A 17,578-nucleotide genomic window follows, 5' to 3' on the forward strand; every position below is an offset into this window, starting at 1 on the left:
GTAGAGGTTGTAGGTGCCTAGAGGTCACTGTGGTGACCTCTGGGAAAAGAGAAAGGTTAGGTTTGAAGATAGAAGGTTATGACAACGTTAAGGGCTTACTTATTTTAGACACACCTGTTTTGCTAATACATCGAGATATTCGTGTATTACTTATGCCAAACAAAATAAACATCACAAAGTAAGTTTGTAGACTGCTGTAATTGTCTGATGCATGCGAAAGGGAAACTGAATTAGGGTGGTGTCCGCAGAAATGGAGAAGCAGTGGTTGGTGTAAGGGGGGAAATTTTAGGACTTGGAACTTGACAGGGTATATACCGTGTGACAAAGGAAGGCAGATGGCCCACGGGGGACTGGAATCGCGATGGCTTTACTGGAAACAGAAAATAAGAGAAGCGGCTGCTTTGTAAGGAGAAGATCTTTTTTATTTCGGAAACATGGAATTTGCGATACTGACATCCAGGTAAATATACTGCAAGTTTCCTAGAAAGACATAATATTTAAAGTACACAGATCAGAACTACCCTGGGGTTAAGTGACTAAATTCTCAAGATAACAAGAGAAAGCAACTGTTAGTGGACACCAGTTGTACTACCTTATGATCACTGCGTAATGTTCCATTTGTAGGTATACATACACACTTAATCCTGGGATAGCTAGTTATACATATTTGGGTATTAAAATGGATCTTAAGAGGCTACAATATTGTATTACACAAAGGAGTTCGTTCACATTATTTTCAAGAAATAAATTCTTATGGAATGAGAACTGTCTTCCATTTCGTACATTTCCCACTTAAAACTCTATATCTAAATCAAACTCCCTAAAATGAATGAAATTGGCAAGAATGAAGGACAGAGATCATAAGCAAATATAATTATTATAACTACAAATTTAAATGGTGTAAGTATTATTCAAGACGCTTTTTCCTCTCAGAGTTTAAGATGTTATTGTCCGGGTCCTAGCAGGATGTTGAAGTCCATCAACAGGGCGACTTGTGGCATTTTTAAAGTGACTCAGGTGACTGTGCTTTTGCAACTAGAGGGTGCTGAAGGACCACAGAGGACTAGATATATCTCGTCTTTTAAAGATTCAGTAATCAGTGACTCTTTTACAAATTAAAGTCTTCAATAAAATAACATTGAATTGTAGATGCAATTTGCATAAACAATACGTAAACACATTTTATTATTGAATTGACAATCCAAACCCTCAGTTGCTGCAAACTCTCCAAATAATGTAAATATACTTATTTGGTCTTATGTTTATGTTACATGGATTACTGATAGTCCTAGCATCAGCTATAGAGAAATAAAAAGGTACATTGGCTCTGATATTACTAGGGAATACAAGTCTTATAGACCAGAAAGTACCTATTTTGCAAGTTGGAATAAGACCAAAGCAATTAATCCAAGTAGCCTGGACTTTTAGCAAGAAAGAAGATACAAATGGAGGTGAGATCTAACTAAGTAATCATTTACTTAACCTTTAAATGTCTTGTAACAAAATCGAGCACTATTCAAATAAGAAAAAAAGAAATTCAGGAAAAAAATTTAATTTTACTTTAAAAGATGTGAGCATTTTAATAAAATAAAGAAGTTAAAATCCTCTAATGATTATGGATTTTTCTTCCCAACTCAAGTTACTTCTAGTAATAAGGTATTTTCCTCTTGGTTTCTTACAAATGGTACGAAATCACATATTCATTGCTATATTCCAATTCAAAATATTTATGACTCTTTTTAAGGCACAATGATTTTGTATACTCTGTATCCACAAAATAAAATCCATGAAAATATATCTAGGTTTTAAAGTGAACTAAATAGAATTTCTTTTATCAGAAACATTTAATCAATATATCTCCTTTCATTTTTATTTTATGAGAAACCAGAATTCAGCACGAATTTAGGTAAATCTAGATTTCCCTTTGTTTCAAAAATGCTCACTGGGCTTTATCATCTGGCATTTGACAACACAGGCACACTTTAAAATGAGCTGCTTTTACAAATTAGGAATTGGTTTGAACTTTATTGCTCCACAGAGCTCATGTAGTTAGAGCTGATATACTTCTACTTATAAAGTTATATCATATGTAATATGCTTTTGCTTTATCTATGATAATACCATCTAAAATTGTACAAGAATAAGGTGGCTTTCTCCGAAAGTTACAAGGGAAGGGATCTGAAACACTACGTACATTGCGATGATGACAAAACAGGGTTCAGAGTGCACCCCGTTTTATTATCAGAATTATCGGAATATTTGCAATTTACACTAACTGGAGAGAAATGTTCGGATTCCATTTTACGTAGTACGCTTATCCTTCATTTATTCCTAAAGCAATTATGTTTGCTTTACATAAATACATCATGATTAGAGCACAGACGTAACAAGATCATGCTGCCATTCCACATGATGAAGGCGCCATATTTGTATTACACTCCAATGGCATCCAAAATGCAATATATTGCTATGAAAATGCAAAGAATGTTCACAGATTGGCATTAATGAACGAGGTTGTTCACAATGCAATGGGACTTGACTTTATACGAATGGAAAAGGTTTATCATAAATATATAGACCAGTAGATAACGTTGAAGAATAAGAAGCAGAAAGGAAACAACGCTCTTGCATAAAGATCGATCCTCTTCGCTGCCGTCGGAATAACGGGTTTGGCAGGAGGCGGCTTCTTGTTGTTCTTGGCCTGGGATTTCCCAAGTCCGTTGTTGACCTCAATGGGTTTTCCATAGCAGTCATAATTGGACAATTCAAAATCTCTCGGTAAGCTTCCCACGATGCTGAAGTCGTTAGATCTCAGATCAGACTTGGACGTACAAACCTTTTTGCATCTGGTCTCTCCAACCTGAGAATAAAAATTAAAGACAGGATATTTAGAATTTTTCTATTTATAAAACGTCTTCAAAAAGACATTTTAAAAATCGGATGGTCTATTCAGTTGACTATTATGTCTCTTTGTCAAACAGAAATAATAGTCAATTGATTAAACCACGGAATTACCTGAACATTTAGGGCTCTAAAATGTTGCCTATACAACAAGGCTTATGTCATGGAATAAACTTTGGGTAGGTTATTTTATGTTAAGGGATCAAGGCGCAAATCATCCTTTATCTTAGGTGCTTCCAGGCTTGTGAGAGTTCTCAGTTGAAAGACTGACCAATAAATGAAAATCCAACATTTAACCATGACACAGATCATATTAGCAGAACATACGGAATACAAACGTCTTCTGGTACCTCTGACCTTTGATTTCCCCAGGGATCCTATTGCCAAATTGGGTTGTTTATAAAAGACTGAGACATTTATCCTTGCAATGAGACAGGCTGTGTCTCTAAACCACACTCACAAGTAAGAACTAAAAGTGGTCACAATGATCATGAACCAAAGATTGACCAGCGAAAGGCATTCCTCACTTGCTGCCTGAAGATGAATTAGCCAGAGAATCCAAACTCAGAAAATCCAAAGAAACTGGATATTTCAGCCAGATCATATGCTACAGAGACTGTTCAGTTGATCATCTCTGAAGTATTACATTTGACTCAGTTCCCTACAATACACAAAATAATTATTCCACACTGAACTCTCTCTGGCTGTCAGAAAAGCTTGTGGAAAAGACAGAGGCTGACCAGTGGCTTAAGGAAAGGCCACAGAAGGGGGAGCCCATGATTCCACTGCTTCATCTTCCACTGTTCTTACTCCCGAGCTTTGTGATTCACCTTGGGAATCTTCACTAAAATATTTACTGTTTTACCGAAAAAGGAAACCATGTCATTGTACACTATTAGTACACTCTAGTTTTTGCCTTAGTTAGAATAAGACATTGACTAATTATGTGGATTCTATTCACATTTACTAGATTATGTCTGGGTAAAAATGATGCTTAATGTAAGATGTAAAACAAGTCATTCCCCAGCAGCCCTTCAGGTACCAGGACGGTATCCTTTATCCGAACAAACACTGAGGCATATTTTCTGGGCAAAAGCCAGATGGCAGTGCTCAGAGGTGGAAGCAAAAGTAACCAACATACACTGAGTGAAAAAACAAATGAAAATGTGTCACCACATCCTCTGGCTTTATACATTTAGGTTGTTTCCTTTTTTTTTTTTTCAATTTTGAACAAGTGCTGGTAATGTTATTTTTTTAAGCTGATCTATGAATGTTGGCTTTATAATTATATCTTTATACCACATAGATATTTGTACAATCCTGTTGGGTAAGAACTTTTGAAAAAGATGTTTATGTAAATATAATTGTACAAAAGTACACAAGAAAATGTTGATAAGTAGGAATGGGGATTGAGGCACTGGAATTTCATCCTTTCTGAATGTCTTATAGGTTAAAAAAATGTGAATCACCAACATATTAAAATATTTAGAAAGCATCGATTTAGTTCCGTCCTGGCTTGATGGGACTTGGAGCTAAAGGAGGCCAGCCGGAAGAAAGAGGATTACCGTTCCCCGTTTTTTAATGTACAATCCCAGCTTCCCCATGGTGAGGACCCAGTAGAGCTTAAAGAGGAGTTATATCCTGATGGAGCCACCATTGGTCCGGGCTCTGGTCCACATCAATTTAACCCAGTGTCTAGGAAAATGTCTGGCAAAAAATAGGGACTGATCAATGGAATGAGACAGAACAAAGCTGGCAACGAGAATCTAAGTTATTTAAATGTGACTTTGGGAAATCGTTCATGTATATATTATATATGTGTATATATATATCACAAATTATGAAAACATATATTTAAAATTTACTTCCAGGCCTTTTATTTAAATTCCCCAATTTGAAATCTTAAAAGGTCACTTTCATCAAGTAGTCTGTCACCTAAGCTCTGTCTCCACACACACACACACACACACACACACACACACACGTTCACACTCACATACACTCCTGGTAAATGTCCCAGACAGAAGACCGCATTTGAAGCTCTGGTTTTCCAGGGCTGTTTGACGAATGGGTAAGTCTCAGTGTGTGTCAGCGAACTTGTGTAAAGACTAAATCACGACCTTGATCGGAAGAGAAGTTGGGAATAGCCTCTCCATATCAAACCTTTGTACTATTCTCAGACTCTCAGAGCAGCCCGCAAGCTCTGGGACTCCGTGGGTGTCCCAGGCTCTCTCTCACTTAGAATCCTCTGCTCCAAGAGCACTAACTGTGCTTTAGAATCACGTATCAAAACAAAGGAGGACTCTGGCTTCTGACAGCAACTCAGGAAGCGTGACTCCTACCAGTTCTTTTTACTTTTGCACAAAGAAGGCCATACATATTTACTACAGAAGTGCATTTACTCTGAACCGTATTTTATTCATGGCTTTAGGGGTAGTTTCAGTATCTATAAGTAACTGGACAAGTAGCCCAATTTATATGATATTATAACCTAAGTCATACATATTAACACTTAAAATTTTCTAGTGTTTTGTTTACATAAACAAATTCTTAGATTCTGCCAGCAATTTTGTTTGTTTTTTGTTTGTTTGTTTGTTTTGCGGTACGCGGGCCTCTCACTGTTGTGGCCTCTCCCGTTGCGGAGCACAGGCTCCGGACGCGCAGGCTCAGCGGCCATGGCTCACGGGCCCAGCCGCTCCGCGGCATGTGGGATCTTCCCGGACCGGGGCACGAACCCGCGTCCCGTGCATCGGCAGGCGGACTCTCAACCACTGCGCCACCAGGGAAGCCCTGCCAGCAATTTTAATCATTATAAAATTGTACCTACACAGCTCATTCAAAATGTAGACATAGAATGTTACATTTATTCCAAGAGATTGTTTAAATATAGGAAATAGTTAAGGGAAGAATAATTACTTCAATGTTGAAGTGATAACAGGAAAAATCACTCCAAAAACTTCAGTTTGGTTACACTAAATGCTTCATCATTTAGTCTATTGAACACTCTTCTATAAACGTATTTGCAGATTCTTATATTTGAAATGAGGTGTGTGTGTGTGTTGGTGAAGAGTACGTCTACTGCAGAAGTAATTTTTAATGACGTGTCAGAGCTGAATAAGCAATAAAATTAGGTTCCCTACTGAGAAGTCCTCTAGTTGCTTAAACAGCTCATAATTCATTACCTCATTTGCTGGTCTCTTCTTCTGCTCATCAGAGACTTTACACAAACACAACTTTCTTTAGTTAATACTCTCCACACATGATTATCAAATCAAACATGTACATAAGAGTACAAAGAGTTTACAATATAAATGCTATTTTAAACAATTATAATGTCACATGCAGAGGGATTAGATGAGCTACTTATAAGTAAGACAGTAACCCCACTCAACACATTTCTAAAAGTGATCTTGGTTCTACAGATCTCCAATTTATACTTTCCCCATTTTTCCTCATATGAATATGTGTCTCATTTACTTTCATCATATAAACTTGTCACTTCTGAAAATTACTGGTAGCAAAAATGAGGTACTACGATAATGAGGCTGTCAAGGATAAAAAATGATGAAGATAAGAACTTCCAAAGGCTTCAAACTGTAGCCTCTAAGATTTTCTTTGTGGTCCTTTCCAGCTTGAATCTGCACACAGGTAAAAGCGAATCGCCCGAGGCAATATTTCTGGACCAGGAGACTTAGGTGTGATTTCACGGTGGTAAAGGTATCCTCTACAGATGATAAAAATATGCTCAGAAGGGACCTGAACAACAGAGAACTTACTAGGAAAATGAGCAGAGCCTCAGTGGTGACGTGTGGGCCTGTAACAGAGAATCTAACATCTGTGTCGTCACAGTCCTAGAAGGACGGAGGAAAGGTACTCAAAAACTAACAGCTGAAAACTTCTCCCATTTGGCAAGAAACATAAGCCTTCATTTTTTCTAACAAGCTGAACAAACCCCAAACTGGATGACCCCTAAAAAAACCACTCCAAAATACATAATTAAACTTCTGAACATTAAAGGCAAAAAAAAAAAATCTTGAAAGCAGCCAGAGAAAAATGACATTTTACCTAAAGGAGAAAAACAGTGTGAATGAAGCAGAGTTCTTCTCAGAAGCCACAGAGTCCAGAAGGAATGGGCACAATAGTTTTTAGGTGCCAAAGGAAAAGAACTTTCAACCGAGGATCCCATTCCCAGTGAAGAGATCCTTTGGGAATGAAGGGAAACCAAGACATTCCCAGATGAAGGAAACTAGGAGGATCTGTTACCAGCAGCGCTACCCAAAATAATGGATAAAGGCAATTCTCTAAAAGGAAAGAAACAATAAAAGATAGAACCTTGGAATATCAGAATGGAAGAAAGATCAAAGTAAACAAAAATAGGCACAAATACAATAAACTTTCCTTCTCTCTCTGAGTTTTCCAAATTATGTGTGATGGTGAAGCAAAAAGTGTAACACTTTCTAATTAGGTTCTAAGAAGTATTTACAATAATTTTGTCATGTGAAGAGGAAAGCAAAAGGTGTTAAAGGGAGGTAGCATTTCTACACATCACACAAAGTGGCAACAGAGTGACATCAGGAAACTGTGATAAAGTCATGTGTATATAATGGGACACCTGGAGCAGCCTCCAAGCAAGAGAGTGACATGCTTACAAACAATACAGGAAACTCAAAATGTCATTCTAGGAGCTGTTCAAGCAGTCCATATGGAAGAAGGAGAAAGAAGAAAGAGATTAAAAATAGAACAAATAGGACACAAAATATACACCCTGAAAAAACCATCATTCAAAACGACACATGCACTGCAATGTTCATTGCAGCACTACTTACAATAGCCAGGTCATGGAAGCAAGCTAAGTGTCCATCGACAGATGAATGGATAAAGATGTGGCACATATATACAATGGAAATTACTCAGCCATAACAAGGAACGAAATTGGGTCATTTGTAGAGACGTGGATGGACCCAGAGTCTGTCATACAGAGTGAAGTAAGTCAGAAAGAGAAAAACAAATATCGTATATTAATGCATATATGTGGAATCTAGAAAAATGGTAGAGATGAAGCTATTTGCAGGGCAGGAATAAAGATGCAGACGTAGAGAATGGGCATGTGGACATGGGGGTTGGGGGATGAATTGGGAGATTGAGATGGACGTATACACACTACCACGTGTAAAACAGGTAACTAGTGGGAACCTGCTATATAGCACAGCGAGCTCAGCTCAGTGCTCTGTGGTGACCTAGATGGGTGGGACAGGGGTGGAGAGGGGAGGCCCAAAAGGGAGGGGATATACGTACACATACAGCTGATTCACTTCGTTGTACAGCAGAAACTAACACAACATTGTAAAGCAACTATACCCCAATAAAAAATAATAATAAAATTTAAAAAAATAAAATAGACTGAAGCCCTAAATATATCAATAAGTTCATTAAATTTAAATGATCTAAATATACAAATTAAAACGTGAGAGGGCTTCCCTGGTGGCGCAGTGGTTGAGAGTCCGCCTGCCGATGCAGGGGAGGCGGGTTCGTGCCCCGGTCCGGGAAGATCCCACATGCCGCGGAGCGGCTGGGCCTGTGAGCCATGGCCGCTGAGCCTGCGCGTCCGGAGCCTGTGCTCCGCAACGGGAGAGGCCACAACAGTGAGAGGCCCGCGTACCACACACACACAAAAAAAACGTGTACCACACACACACAAAAAAACCAAAAAAATAAAAAAAGACCTGCAGACAGCATCACGTAAGAACAGTTTGCTTGCCTCTGTCTCTAAAAACGTGTCTAACGTTCTAGGTGTTGGTAGGAGTGGCGGTCAGCAAATGGACATGGTCTGGGGCCAGATGCAGGCAAGGTTTCCAAGGCTGTAGGATGGTCTGGACCTGTTAGTCTCTTGTGGAACTTACCATGCTACGTTCAGTGGAAATGGTCCCCTGGCCTAGGGTCTTCTCAACTAGAGGTCATCAAGTACAGGCATGCTGGAGTGAGTGGAAAACTGTCCTCAATCCATGACGTGGTCTGTGGCTCCAGGATTTATCAGTACCTGAATCTAGAGGCATGGTCCGCTATTCTTAGACCCATCACCAAGTGACAAGGCAAGGTCATGGGTTTTAACTGTTCAGTTCTTCTCTAGCTACTCACTGCACTGGACAAATCCCAAACCATGGGCATAGTTTCCCTATGAGCCAGGCACCCAATAAAGAAGTAGCCTGCCTGACATGAGCATTGTGAAGCTCTCCAACTTGATGGGGAATGGGTGGGAGATTGACTCAAGAACGTGGGCCCCGTAAGCCTTCAGCCCCCCGGCCATTCGCAAAGGTTTGTCAAATGAGAAAGAGTAGGAAGGTCTGTCACTTGGGCAAGGCCTCCACATTCAGTGGTGACCATCAGAGCAGAGGAATTGAAGCATCCTTAAATTCCACAGAAAGTTCTCCAGTAATTTGATAAAGTGTTGATTTTTTTCTCAGTTACTATTGGACCTAAGTGTTTTCTATTCTTTTCCAAAAAGTAGGTTGTGTTTAGTCCCTTTGCATCTGTGAGAGAAAAACGAGTGAGAACCAATTCTACCAAACCTTTAAACCCGCAGAACGCACTTTGCTGGCCGACGTCATCCTTACCTGTAAGGTGCTGATGTGAACAGGTGTGCCCGTGCCATTCACAGTGTTCTTCTTAGCTGCACTCCCCCCCTTCCCATCTGCTTGCTCAGCCTTGGCAATTCTGGCTTTTTCCGCTTCGACTCTCTTGGGGTTATTGAGCATCACCTGGACGACCGCGTACTCCACCAGGGACGCAAAGCCGAAGAGCAGACACGCGATGAGCCACACGTCCAAAGCCTTCACGTAAGACACCTTGGGAAGTTCCGCAGCCAGGGTTGTGCACTCAGAGGCCAAGCTGAGCACTGAGAAGATTCCTGCAGGACAGAAACAGGAATTCAAGTTGCTTTTTACTCCCGTGAAATGTTCTACAATCACTGCTCTTTGATGAAATCCCCCTCCAATAACTTTCAATGCCCCTCAGGTCCCCTTAAAACTCAAAGAGTAGAAGAAACACCATGTACTTGCTTCTTATGTAAGAATTATTGAATGTGGGTGGTATGTGTGTAAACACTTAACATTTTAAAAAATAAATATTTATTTTTTATTTTTTATTACCCTAATAATGAAAGATGTACTTGGTTCTCTTTGCTCTTGCATTGGGAATACGGGAAACACTATATTAGTATCAATAATCATTTAAAACATTGAAAAATATATATTCCACCAGTTGCATCATTTCAGAGGCTCCTGAAAGGTGTGGAGTTTTGGGGATTTTTTTTTTTTTTTTAACATTGAAGAACTAAGAGACTCTCTCCTAGAAAGAAAGGCTTTTAGTAAAATATAACTTCTGCAGGTTGAAACAATATTACATATATATATATATATATATATATATTACTATTATATTGTAATTATCCTCTATCCTGAAGAAAACTAATTAACAGGACTATGTTTTAAAAGTTAATATAGGTTTTAACATTTTCTAACCTGGAAGTGAAAAGTAACATAAAAATCCAAGATCTTCTCAAACATTGCCCTAAACTCAGTTAATTATACCTATGGGCATTAATTTAGCAAATCACATTCCCAAGTTATTTTTTTATTCTTAATCAAGTGTTAGTCAACTTATCAATCAAAAACAAGCCTTGAAGTAGTATATAGTGACACCATCCTCTGTGTTTCCATAGCATTTCATGCTCATCAATAACACAGAATGTATCAAATTGTAGTAAATTTAGTAGTATACCTGAATCTTTATCCTGATGTATTAGCAGCTTTATGAATGAAATGGAGAATAAGCCAGATTATAGAAGGCCCTCAAAGTCCTAGAGTGGATCTTTTATCATATTTGGTAGAGAAATGACATTATCAAGAGAATATTTCAATAACGTCACTCTTCTAGGGATAAAAAAATAAACTGAGAAAGAAAAATATAGGAGATGCAGAAACAAAGAATAAGAAAATGAAGGATAGGATGAATGTGAAAGGATTTTGGAGAAAACATTTTTTAAAACTTGATTACTATTTAAAGGAAGAAGGAAAAGACTGAGACAAACTTCTAAACAGAATGACTGGGAAAATACCCATGAAATATAGGAAGAGGAGAATATAGAAAAGATGTGACTTTGGAAAGAAAACACCAAGTTAGGCCAGATAAAGGCCGAGAAACAAAGAACTGGTGACCACGACTCAGCACAGGGCACCCAGGACCTTCTTGAAGGACAGATTGGCCAGTATCGTTCAGGGGAGGTTGTGGTGGAAAGGGAGGGGACTCCAGAGAGGCTCAGGCATCAGAAAAAGGAGGTCAAAGGAGCAGAGAAAGATTCAGAATAATAGAATATTAATGGACATTTGGGAGATATTTATAATCCCAGGCGTTAAGTTAAAAACCATGGTGACCAATCCCAATAAGATCTGTATCATTTCGAAGATGTAAGAATGGAAATGGAGATCAGTTGAGAAGGAAGAGAATGTGGACCTCACTGTGTGCCTTGTCTTCAGGAAATCACATTAAAATAGGAAACGTCCACTTGCTTTTTTATCCTAAAATAAGAAATCTGAGCAAATATTTCTCCAGACAAATATTTCAGCCTTATATTAACATGGCCTTCAGATGAGATTACATCATTGTTTAAGTAACTCATAGTGAAATGCTGCCTGAATTTTCCTACATTATGAACCAATAAAAAGAAATGTGAAACCCATCATTCAAAAAAATGGGTATATTTATAATTTCAATATTGTGTTCTTAATATATTATTCCCATTTAATGGAGCACCTCTCTAATAAATTCCAGGACTTCTTGGTATAATTTTTCTATAACGTGTTTAAAACATATAGTCCTTATTTGTCATTTGTTACTTTCTCTCCCTAATGCAAAAACAAACCAAGTCTAGATTTCAAATCAGGGAGTATGTCGTAAAATTGCTATCAACTCTGATAAACAGGCGTGAGGTCTACATCTACTAAAAGTTATGGCTAACAAATAATATAAATCAAAGTATTAATAAATTAACTACATAAAATAGTTAACCTGAATAAAAACTTCTATAAAGAATTCAGGGTGAAGATAAAGTTGTTTAGCTCATCAATATGCAGAAAGAACTTTATAGTGATAAAATCCTTATTTAAGAGACCACTATTGATAGTGAACTCCCATTGACTATGGGATGTCCAGAGATTTCTCGTTCAGACAATCTCAGAGGAAACATCTGAAAAATAATTCTTTAATAGCATATACTCTAGCAATCTATTGCCTAAAAGAGGAATACCAAAACCTAGAAGACTGAAAAAGGAAAGCAAGAAAAAGGGTGAAAAAAGAAAAGGAAAAGAAAGGGGAGGTAGAGATATTTTTTTTGTATTTCATTTATTTATTTATTTTATTTCTTTTTCTTTTGGCTGTGTTGGGTCTTCGTTGCAGCCCACAGGCTTCTCTCTAGTTGTGGCATGCGAGTTTTCTCTTTCTAGTGTCTCATGCAGGCTCCAGAGCATGTGGGCTCTGTAGTTTGTGGCACGCAAGCTCAGTAGTTGTGGCGCGTGGGCTTAGCTGCCCTGCCGCACAAGGGATCTCAGTCCCCCAACTAGGGATCGAACCCACGTCCCCTGCAATGCAAGGCGGATTCTTTACCACTGGACCACCAGGGAAGTCCCAGTAGTATTTTTTATTAACAACAAATAGAACCAACAGAGCAAATCAAGGAGAAATTGTGCCCAACAGCTACTGTCTAAACCTGAAATCATCTTTATCCCATACTGAGACAAACTACACCATGCACCAAATTCTTATATGGAGTTGTGATTAATAACATGAAAATTCATTTAGAAATACTGCTAAATTATTACATCAGCATGTTATCATTGCACAGCATTCTAATCAAAGGATACTAAAAGGAAAACCACAATTACTACCACGTGGGAATCCAGAAATAATATCTGACATTTTTGAAAGAGATCCTTATAATCAAAAAGATCTTGAACCACTGTTCCAGATGATAAGAAAAGACCATAATAAGGAAGAAAGGTACTGTGTGTGACCTGCTAGAGGTCTGAATTGCGACCTGAATTATTCATCTTTTTACATGTATAATTTAAAAGTATTGTTTAAAAAAAATCCTTTTTAGCAGCAACTAAACCATTTCATGTACCAGAAAAAGAATGTGTTACAGTAAAGTTTACGTAGGGTAAAAAGTGTAAGACGTTACCTCCACAGTTACTTTTATACTTAAAGAAATAGCTGAAGACAAAGTCTACCTAAAGTTCGCAGAGGAAGCTTTGATACTTGTTAACAATGGGAAAAGTAAATCAAAAAGAGATAGGAAGAAAAATAAAACTGGAACACAAGACTGATTTTTTTTTTAAAAAAGCAAAATGAGTCTAGGGTAAATGACCTATGTTCTTCTCCTAAATTTTAGAAAATAAAAATTATGGGCCATAGAAGGAAAAGATTGGCAAATTGATTTCATAATCTTTTGGAAAAATGTAGGGGAAAAAAAGTAGAAAAAGGAAAGATACACTGGGTCAAAATAGCCGTATTGACAGAATATCCTGATATTTAATCTGTCAGTAATATTATTTCTTTTTTCTTTTTAGATAAAATTATATATATATGTGTGGGTCTAATCACAGAGCTTCAAAATACCTGAAGCATAATTCCATAATTAGAGTTGGGGATTTTAACAACTCTCTCATCAATAACTATAATAACTAGACAAAAGACATAAAAGATTTTAACAGTACTATCAACCAACCTGACTCCACTCATATCTACAGAATTCTACACCCAAGAGTGATAAATATACAGTGCAAGTGACATAGGATGTTTGCCAGGAGACATATGCTGGGCTGGACCATTAACAAAGTCTCAGTAAACATAAAAGGATTGAAATCATAGAGTATGTTCCCTGCCAAAATTAAAAACAAATCATATTTGAGTACTTATGAAAACGCTAAATATTTGGAATCCAAACTACACATATATAAAGAATCTGTGGGCCAAAGAAGAAATCACAAGGGAAATTAGAGAATATTTTTTTAATGAAGGAAGATGAAAATACAGTATACAAAAATTTGTGCACTGCAGCTAAAGCAGGACTTACAAGGGAAATTTGTAACTTTAAATGGCCATGTTAGAAAAGAAGAAGGGTCTAAAATCGGATATCTGAGTTTCCACTTCAATCATCAAAAAGAGATCAAATAAAATCCAGACTGAGTAAAAAGAAATAATAAAGATAAGAGCCAAAATCAATGAAAAAGAAAAATAAACAAATAGATAGAAATGAATGAAATGAACGCTGATGTTTTGAAAATACCAAGAAAACGGATAAGTCTTTATCTAGAGTGGTCAAAAAAAAAAAAAAGAATTCACAATTTAACAATATCAGTACGTAGGAATGAATACTTCACTACAGCTAGACATGAAAAGGAAAAACCAATATTATGAACGTGTTTGTGCTAATAATTTTACCTACTCATCTAATAGCTAGAAATCAATTGGTAAAATTTGCCAAAATAAAGGAAAAAAACATATAAACCTTTAAATATACTCAGAGAAAGCACTGAAGCATTTGGCAAAAGTCAACAGTCATGATAAAAACCCTCTGCCAACTAGGAAGAGAAGGGAACCTCTTCAACCTGATTAAGAGATCTGTAATAACTACAGCCACTATTACACTCAACACTGAATACTTCAACTATTTCTACCCAGAATCAGGAATAAGCATCTCTCACAACCATATTCAACATTGTACTAAGGTCCAAGGCACTACAAGAAGTAAAAAAAATTAAGTATTTGGGGAGTATATGACACAGGAGTATGAATCAGGCAAAACGGTACCATTATTTTGATAAACACTATGCTAATATTTTAGAAAAGTTAAACAAACTTTTCCTATAAAATGCAGAAATCTCATTTCTAGGTGTTTGCCCAAGAGTAATGAAAATGTATGCCCACACAGAGCCTTGTACACAATTATTTGTCACATCACGTATAATACCCCAAAACTGGAAACAACCCAATCCCCAACAACTGGTTAATGGAGAAACACACGGTGGTGTATATCCATACTATGAAACGCTACTCGGTAATAAGATAGAAGCAAACATTAACACACGCAACAGCACATATAAATCTCAAAAACCTAAATATGTCCCTAGTTTTCTTTTCATGAGTCAACATGTTGACTGATCCCACTTTCAATTTACCACCACTGACGTCCAGAGGTCCGCGATCCTACCAGGCAATCAGGGTGTATTTCCCCAGTCCCTTCACTAGTCTCTCTCCCTTCAGAACCACAGTGCTTTTCCCCATCACCCTTGCAACTCATGACCTGGTTTCCCATTTCACTAAGAAAACAAAATCAGAGGCTAGCCCCCACGACCACGTCTACCCTCGCATCTCGCTGTGTGCCCTTCAGCTCTACCTTCTCTCCTAACGCTACAGACCAGCAGTCAGTCAACCCGATGCACCAGGCACATCTGACCCACCGCCTATTTTTATAAATACAGTTTTACTAGGACATATCCACACCTATTCAGCTACGTATTGTCTAAGGCTGCTTTAGTGCTATGACAGCGGATTTCGGGGTTTCAACAGAAACCTCAAATGTTTGCTATTCAAACTGTCGCCGAAGGAGTTTGCTGACCCCGTGGACAAATCCACTGTGTTCTAGCAAAGGCCAATCCCTCGTTTCCTACCTCCCATCCCCTCTCACTGCTCCTGCACTTCTACCGACTCTCATTTTTTCCTTCACTACTGGTTGTTTTCCACCAAAAATAAACGTGTGTGGATTGTGCCCCTTAGAAAAACAAAACCAAGAAACCTCTCAGCTCCCATCCCCCCTGGCTATTTCCCCACCCTCCCCTCCTGTGGGCAGCTAACGACCTCCAACAGGCCGTTTACACCGAGGGCTCTAGGTCCCCCTCCTGTATTCTCCTGAGTACTCCGACCAGGCTTCCCTCTTCTCCTCACTCCATGGAGACTGTCTCTGTTCTGGATCCCAGTGGCCCCCTAGGCTGCTAAAGCCAAGGGCAATCTTTAGCCCTAACCTTGACCTACAAGCAGCTGGCTGGTCACTCTCCTCGCCTGGACACACCTTCTCCACTTGGCAGGATTCTAGGAAGCCACATCACATAGATTGTTCCTCATCTTCTCAATCCCAAGGCTTTAGTCCTGAGATTCTTCTACCTACACTCCACTCATCTCCTTAAATACCATCTACAAGATGTCTTGCATGTGGGATTTCAGAAAGCAGAGTCAGGGCTTCCCTGGTGGCGCAGTGGTTAAGAATCTGCCTGCCAATGCAGGGGACACGGGTTCGAGCCCTTGTCCGGGAAGATCCCACGTGCCGCAGAGCAACTAAGCCCGCGAGCCACAACTACTGAGCCCGCGTGCCACAGCTACTGAAGCGTGCGTGCTTAGAGCCCGTGTTCCGCAACAAGAGAAGCCACCGCAATGAGAAACCCATGCACCACAACGAAGAATAGCCCCCGCTCGCCGCAACTAGAGAAAGCCCATGTGCAGCAACGAAGACCCAACACAGCCATAAATAAATGAATTAATTAAAAAAAAAAAAAATGAAAGGCTCTCGATTATTTCCCCAACCCGAGACTATTTAAGCCCTATAGAGACAGAATTTTCAAGTCTGGCTATTGGTGTTTCTATGTCACAGAGCATTAAACATCACAAACTGGAGAGCGTGGCCTAACCAGCCCTTCCTCTCTCTAGCCTCTCTTGGTGGTACAGCACACAATAACTAGTGTTTAGGAAAATGATGCAAAGTCATGTTTAAAAGATAAATTCTATTACATATTCCCTGATGAACAGTATGAGACAGTATATGATTTAGAAAGATTTCTATCCAAATAGTCATTTGTTTTTAAGCTTGGCACCACTGGGGATTTTAGCCTTCCGTTATCCGTGAAAATCGCTTATTAATAATTATTTCATGAGAGTCAAAGTAGGATGGATTAACTGCTTAAAATACCCCAAGGACACAAAAAGAGAAAACTTAGTTTAATTATAGAATGCATAAACACGGAGAAAATCTAGTTCAATGTCAAGGACTGAAGGAAGTCTGAAAAAAAAAAAAAAAAAAGGTTGCCATCAATTCCAAAACTCACTGTCTCAAAATCATTTGGTATAATTTCAAAATTATACAGTCATTTCTATAAAGATGCAGCGCACTTGCGACCCCCCGAGAGAGGCTGGAACACGTTACCCAGGGGCACTCTGGCAGCGCTGGCGTCGGGGTTGATCCAGAAGGACAGCCAGGACAGAACCACGATGAGCAGGGTTGGGGCGTAGACGCCCATCATGTAGAAGCCCACCTGCCGCCTCAGGGTGAAGATGACCTCCACGCACGTGTAGTACCCTGCCAGCGACAGACACGGGCAAGAGTGACACTCCCGCCACATCCCACCGCAAAATCACATCGTGCCCGGAAATTACAGGTCGTTCCTGCTTGAGGCAATTTCACAAAGTGAACTCCACGTAAAAAGGACGGGGGCTGGTTCTGTAAATATGTATCATTTACGTGATCTAAGAGGACGGCATGATGAGACCTGTTTCACCCGACCTCTTGCAACTTCATTATGAGATTGACAAACAGACACCATGTGCTGCTCTGGGATGGCCAGTCTCGGCTTTTAAG

General features: G+C 38.9%; 1 protein-coding gene across 1 annotated transcript in view; it reads right to left on the reverse strand.

The window, feature by feature from the left end:
• Positions 1-1,804: 1,804 nt before the first annotated feature.
• Positions 1,805-17,578, reverse strand: part of GLRB (glycine receptor beta) — a 43,385-nt gene continuing 27,611 nt past the window's right edge. Inside the window, 3 exon segments of the mRNA XM_089911288.1 lie at positions 1,805-2,860; positions 9,513-9,805; positions 17,147-17,299. Of these exon segments, the coding sequence (XP_089767414.1) occupies positions 2,564-2,860; positions 9,513-9,805; positions 17,147-17,299 (743 nt within the window). The 3' untranslated portion in view covers positions 1,805-2,563.

This window comes from Delphinapterus leucas, chromosome 5 (assembly GCF_059928025.1).
Source record: "Delphinapterus leucas isolate spDelLeu-1000000601 "Yukka" chromosome 5, BTC_Dleu_Yukka2, whole genome shotgun sequence".
NCBI lineage: Eukaryota > Metazoa > Chordata > Mammalia > Artiodactyla > Monodontidae > Delphinapterus > Delphinapterus leucas.